The 7160-nt window shown below is 37.7% G+C and overlaps 1 protein-coding gene across 1 annotated transcript; it reads left to right on the top strand.

The window, feature by feature from the left end:
• Window positions 1-5936: 5936 nt before the first annotated feature.
• On the top strand, window positions 5937-6922 carry LOC145134224 (cold shock protein 2-like). Its single transcript, XM_079069100.1, has one exon. It carries the CDS (start codon window positions 6053-6055, stop codon window positions 6731-6733), a length of 681 nt encoding a protein of 226 aa, XP_078925226.1. The 5' UTR covers window positions 5937-6052; the 3' UTR covers window positions 6734-6922.
• The last annotated feature ends 238 nt before the right edge of the window (window positions 6923-7160 follow it).

The following is a 7160-nucleotide window of genomic DNA, read 5'->3' as shown; positions in this document are numbered from 1 at the left end:
TGAGTCAAAGCAATTCTTGAGGAAAGTACGGATATATGTGGAAGGTAGTATGGGCCCATACTACTGGAACTAGAGGATCCGAACTCGATTCAATGAGGACTACGATAAAATCAGGAAGCTTGTAGGGTTGTGATCCCCTGGTATATTTCGATGCGTATTCTGATAGTTTTTATGGTTTATTTTTCAGTATGGTGGTATTGCGGGGCAGACCATTTGGTTGTTTCGGTGTCGGGGAGGGTTCAGGCTCAGGATCTGGAGTCGGGAAGCTCGATGAGCATACTAGGGAGTTTCTCTCGTCATAGATTACTCATTGCGTTCTTGATCAGACTCCTGTGATCTTCGGCTCGGTCAAGGAGGGTATCTTGGAGGTTTAGAAGGAGCGTTTGAGCTCATTTCGTTCTGAGATGATGGTTATAGCAGGAGCTCGATATTTGACATTCAAGGAGTTCTGGGCTTGTGGAGCTCCAGACTATCATGGGGTAAAGGACCCCATTGCGAGCAGGCATTGGTTAGCAGATTGTCACACCCCAAAACCGGAACGGCGGAATCGTTCGGGGGTGGAGGACGTCATGTATAGTATCACAACAATGAATAGTAGTAAACAAGCAACAACATCATCCATTGCATTAATAATATAATTTAATACAAGTGTGTTCTGTGAAGTGTAATAGACACTAAAAATGTAAATCAAAATAAAAGATGAGTCTTGAACGAGCTCCATCTTCTCAAAATCTGGCACCGGTACCTGTCTACTGGTGACCTGAGAATACAAATTATTTTGAAAGAGTTGATCAACTTTAAAGCTGGTGAGATCATAAGTAGTTTAATGTCATTGTTTGTAAGAAAGTGTTTGTAAGTATGTGATGTATAAGTTTGTAAATGTTTGTAATTGTTTTAACTCTCCTAGAAAACCCTATGTTTTCTATTAAAAGTAGCCTTCTACCATGGCATCAAATGTTTGTATGTAAGTCTCTTGTAAGAGTATGTATTTTCCCAAATCTGACTATCATTAACCAAAAATATAGTTTTTACATTACTGTTCATTGTGTGAAGATCACAAAGTGAATGCAATGGGGAAATAAAATAGTATTGTAGTGTTGTATTAAGTAACTACTGCTGTACTAACTACCTTAAACCAATTGTTATTTAAAGTACCATGTGATATGCCTGTACCATACTACCGACTAAAAACACGACGATGAAAGACGTCGGAAGGAATGACGTTTGGCACCCGTAGACTTGCAAGTCCCACTGTAGCAAGCAGCAAGGTGTAGGATAGTCAATCCAGTATAGATCTATACACAAACTCAACGCTCTCCACTTAAGGAGATTCTGGATACAAAACGAGCCATGACGGGTGATGCCATGCCCCGTTACGTGGCTCACATAACTGTAGTAGTGTTCTTGTATATGTATTGTGTGTACTAGTTGTATTGTATGTTCTCTCTCTGTCTAGTATGTATGTATGTTCTCTCTGTTTCTCATAATAGTATGTTCTCTTGTATAATGTATAGTATGTACTAGCTGTATGTTCTCTCTGTTTCTCATAATAGTATGTGTTGACTCATGTATGAACTGACTCATTGTATGTTTCATTGTTCTAGTAATAGTATTAGTAACTTCCTAAACTATACCTATTATAGTTTACTAGCAAAGTTGTTTGTATGGATAAACATGTTTGTATACCTTTGCTACCCAAAGGTATTGAATAGAAAGAAGGAACTTTTATATCTATATACATATACATAATATATAACTAGGATTCAAACGACCTTCGGACAAAGAACCGATACCCTAAGTCCACAACCAAACAAGGAACAGGAGGTAAGGTGAACTATCAGTCCTAAGTCCTTTCAATCCTACTTATATAACTATATCTGTATAGATACACATTTAACAAAATATAAGTTTAAAAGAGTTTAATAAAATTATTTAACATGTAAAAGAGTTTAGTAAAACAGTTGGAAGTAGTTTGTTTGATAACACAGTTTGAAAAGTAAGAAATCCACTTGTTTGGTAGTTATTAATCACATGTGATTGATATAATAACTATAATAGTTCAACTTGTATTCCCCCCTCCCCATAAAAGCATTTAAAATCATTTAAAAGGTTGATTAAGGGGTATGAACTCACCTGTAGTGAGTGGTTTGGATGAACGGATGGTATATGATGCTAAGTGTCAAGTGAAGACTTGAGCACACACACGGATCCTATTTAACATATATTGACACATATATGTATCCAATTAGTCAATTAACAACTAATTAATCAAATAAAGACACCCTAAAACATGGATAACACTTTGATTCAAGTGCTAGGAGTACATTAGGGTTGCATCTAAGGGGTGTAGGGCCTCTCAAAGGAGTTTATGGTCCAAATGGTAACAACTCATGAGTTTACGGCCCATGGTCATTTCCCCATGAGTTTACGGCCGTAAACTCATGGTATTAAGTACCATTTTGTGTTTTGAGGTCTTATAAGTCATAAAGAAGTATCCTTACTTCAAGTCTAAGCCTTAGGAAGCATTAGTGGCACAATGGCACCACTTTATAGAGTTTACGACCCATAGACCATTCCTCACGAGTTTACGGCCGTAAACTCTATGTGTTCTTGATCTTTTTGATGTTTAAGGTCCTAAACACTTCAAGGAAGTGATCTAGACTAGTATCCAAGGCTAAGGAAGGGACTAGGGCTCACTTTGCCCCATCTATTAGGGTTTACGGCCCAAGAACATGTATTGGCCGTAAACACCTTTTGATCTTGTGTTTCTTTGTGTTTTCTAGTTGAATAAGAAGTGTAACTAGCCTTATAAAACACTAGGGTAAGAATACTTACAATAAAGGAGCTTGAAAGGGAGTTCACGGCCCAAGAACACTAGTGTGTGTTCTTGGTGTTCTTGGTGAAATGAAGAATGCTTGAAGATCTAAACAAATGGAATGATTTCATGGATGAAATCATGTAAGATCACTAGATTAAGGAAGAGATCAACTAAACAAGGAAGAAAACACTTACTTTCTTGAAGATTTTGAAGAAACTTTGGATGATACTTGAGAGAGAAATGGTTCTAGACTTGAAATTGTGAAAAAGAGCTAAAAATGACTAAGTGTCACTTATATAGTCCTTAGGGTTTACGGCCCCAATACCATTTGGGCCGTAAACTCCAAACTCTTGGAGTTTTGGAACTTAAACGTTGCACACTTTACCCTAAAGTATCCTCTCTCCAGATATCACTGAACACTCAAACTGACTCCAAAAAGCTTAAAAGTTAGCAGAAATAGTTCTGACTTCTATTGAAGTGAATGGTTGTATGGAATAGAAATTTCGGGTTGTCACACAGATGTTGCTAACGCTTTCCACACCAGTCGTTGTCCCAAGATGGACAAGGTCAGACTAGCTTCCTGCCTTTTGAAGGACAGGGCACGAGACTGGTGGGTGGAGGTTGGTTATGCTGTGGGTGATGATGATGTTGATGGGATCACCTGGGATGATTTTTCGACCAGGTTCTGAGCTGAGTTTGCACCAATTATTGAGGTGCAGCAGTTGGCGCGAGAGTTCCATGATCTCCGCCAGACTACTGAGATAGTGGCTGAGATCACCGCTATGTTCAAAGACAGAGGGCGCTTGTGGTTCCGTAGTATGTGGCGGAATAGGAGATGAAGAAGGCCCGATATCATGAAATGTTGAGGAGCAACATTCGACAGTTTGTGAGATTAAAAATTTTCTATGATTTTTTGGAACGTTACAAATTTAACATGTTTGATATGGCTTTTAAACTCATGGACTCGGTCTATGATGTGGACTCAATCCAACATATGCAACTAATTTGGTCACCTGTCCAACAATAAAGGACCGAAAAAGCAATTAACCAAAAGTTGTGATTTCCGGTTTTACCCTATTCTTCTATACATACCTCTACAGAGAAAGAAAGCAACTAAAGGAATCTCCCCTGTTATCGACGACCACCCTTGGACTCCGTTGTCTTCCTTCGACCACACAACCATAGACCACCCTTCTTTCGACCAAGTGCATATTTTGGATTTTTTGTTCCCGTTTTTCCATTCAAACCTGAGATTTTCGATTTGTTGAGATTTTCAATTTTTTGTTGAGATTTTCTGAGTTTTATGTTCCCTCCTTTTCCATTTTTACTGAGTTTTCTGGGTTTTTTTGGTTGTTGATGTTGATGTGTTGTGATTTTTTTTTGTTGTTGTTGTGCTCTTATTTTGTTGTTGTGATGTGCTCTCATTTTGTTGCAGTGATTTTTTCAATTAATGTGTTCTTTTCAATAGTAGGGGAATTTTGGATCATTTGAAGGAGATTGTAGCCAATATTCCTGTGTTATTTTTCTAGACATTTTCAATTCATGTGTTCTTTTGTGGGTTTAAATAACGATCATTTTCAGACCAGGAAGTAATTAGCACCAAATTAACATCATTTGAAGGAGATGTAGCCAATGTTCTCACTATTTTTTGTGAATTTTGGATGAAGTCTGGAGAAAAGACAATTACATGCTGTTTGATTGAGATTGAAACTAATGTCACCAATTGTCCATCTAATGGTACCTCTGTTTTACAACCCATCTTTAAATGATTGTAATTTGGATGATTTCTTTTTACTCAGATTACAACCCATTAGGGTGGGAATTATTTGGTTCGGAACCGAAAAACCTGAAAACCAAATTGAACCAAAATCGATTTCAGACCAAACCATATTCAAATTCGTTTTTCGACCAAACCGAATTGTGAATTTGGTTTTTGGTTCGAGTTTTGGTCTCATGAAGTTTAGACTGAACCGAACCGAAAAAACCGAATTTCATAAATTAATTAATTAAAAAATATATTATATATTAAATAAAAATATTATTTATAAAGTAAAAATCATTTTAGCACAGTTACTCTTTTACCAATGTAGGGTTTACTTAAATGACTTGATCACTTTGCACCGTTCAATCCCTCATGAAATTCCGATCGTCAATGTTTTATACTTTAGTTTGGAACTTGGAACTTGGAAGTTAAACTTTATGTTTCTAACTAGTACTAGTACATTTTATCATTTTATGTATGAAACTTTATATTTTTTTTTGTATGAAACTTTAGATCTTTATTTTTGTAACTTTAGGTTTCTACGTTAAAAACATTGTAATTTATGTTTAGAAAATTGCAAACTATTTTTTGAAAGTTAATATTTGGTTTCCTCGGTTCCCAAACTGAACTAGAATTTGGTTTTCGGTTTGGTCTAGAGAATTTGAATTTAGTTTAGTTTGGTTTTTAAATTGGACCAATTTTTTTTTTCAAATCGAAGAACTCATAAACCGAATCAATTCCCATCCTACAACTCAGGTTCTTCCAAATCCCTTGCTAGATAAATGCTTTAATAATTGTGATCATGTCATCGAAGGGTAAAGGACATAGATAAATATTGATCTTTTGTGATTATTTCTTGATTGTTACACATGCTTTAATAACTGTGATCATGTCATAAAAGAATTATTATAAACATATTGTTTGAGGGTAATATAATCATTAAAATCAAACAACAAGTTTCAGTAAAAAGTTAACTCAGTCAGAACATTTAATCTAATTAGTTTCTAACCCCGTCATTCTTAACCCAAACAATAAAAAAAAACCCAAAATTTATCCATTTTTAAAATTTTATATTAAAAATGCATATCATTGACCATTTATGTAATTTTATCTTTAAAATATCATTCAAATCAAAAAACATTAATCATCAAAAAAACATTAATAAGATGGAAAACTCTATGGATACTTCACGCCCAGCCGTTAGATTTAATCGAGAAGTCGCTACTAAATTCCCGATAAGGCTAAAACTGTAAATTCGTCACAACCAGTCAAAATTAGATTCTCCGTTTCGTTGACAACAATGACGTGGCTTTTCATTACCACTTTTACCCCTTTTCCGTAAAAGGCTTTTATATATATCCAATAGCTTCCAAAGGTTTTAGAGGGTTTAGGGTTTCGTTAATCTCCTCCGATTTGGGGGTGTGTTTCAATTTCTGGTGTTAGCTTTGCTTTGCTTTGAAATCGAAGAAGTAATGGCTGTCGATGGTGCTAGGAAATCGGGAACTGTGAAGTGGTTTAGTGATACCAAGGGTTTTGGTTTTATTACTCCTGAAGATGGCGGCGAAGATCTGTTTGTTCATCAGTCTTCGATCAGGGCTGATGGTTTTAGGAGTCTAGGTGATGGTGAGACGGTGGAGTATGTGGTGGAGAACGGATCTGATGGGAGGGCGAAGGCTGCCGATGTTACTGGTCCCGAGGAGGGGCCTGTGCAGGGAAGTAGCCGTGGAGGCGGCGGTGGCGGGGGCGGGGGCGGACGTGGAGGCGGCGGTGATCGTTACGGTGGTGGAGGCGGCGGTGATCGTTACGGAGGAGGAGGCGGTGACCGATATGGTGGAGGAGGCGGTGATCGGTACGGTGGTGGCGGATATGGTGGTCGTGGAGGACGTGGTGGTGGTGGATACGGAGGTGGAGGCGGCGGGAACGCATGTTTTAAGTGCGGCGAGGCTGGACATATGGCTAGGGATTGTGATCAGAACGGTGGAGGCGGAGGTGGTGGTGGCTACGGTGGTGGACGTGGAGGATACGGCGGAGGTCGTGGAGGCGGAGGTTACGGTGGCGGCGGTCGCGGAGGTGGAGGTGGCGGCGGCGGTTGTTACAACTGCGGAGAAGATGGTCACTTTGCTCGTGAATGTCCTACTGCTAGTAACCGTTGATCTGAAATCTGAATGGAACTGGTAAATTACATCTGTGTTTTCTACCATTAATTTGCTTCTTATTTTTCTGTTTTTTTTGGGTTTTTTGTGATTTTTAATTTCTATGTTTATGAATCCCTTGTTGAACCATTTGGCAAATGTTTTTAGTTCTCTTATATGATAGTTTGTTCCGTTTTTGGTGCTTGATTATATTTTTGTTCTTCAAAACTGTGCTTCATGTTCATGATTATCTTCTTTAAATTGCTCTGTTTTTTTAAGACTTATGCAGAACTGCATGGGATAAAGATTAAAAAAAAGTGGGGTTTTATCATCTTTGATTGATATTGAGCAATGGATGTGGTTGCATAAATTGTGTGCCACGTTTTTAATGTAAAAATATCTCCATATCATTTATAGTGGTTGAAAGCTTATCTACAATTTGAAATAA

Source organism: Lactuca virosa, chromosome 8, assembly GCF_052849685.1.
Source record: "Lactuca virosa cultivar CGN04683 chromosome 8, Lactuca_virosa_CGN04683_v6, whole genome shotgun sequence".
NCBI classification, from domain to species: Eukaryota; Viridiplantae; Streptophyta; class Magnoliopsida; order Asterales; family Asteraceae; genus Lactuca; species Lactuca virosa.
Note: the sequence above shows the minus strand (reverse complement) of the source record. Positions and strands in the feature narration are given on the sequence as shown.

Excerpts from the sequence above, each read along its gene's own strand:
- LOC145134224 (XM_079069100.1), top strand. The coding sequence starts at position 6,053 with ATGGCTGTCGATGGTGCTAGGAAATCGGGAACTGTGAAGTGGTTTAGT.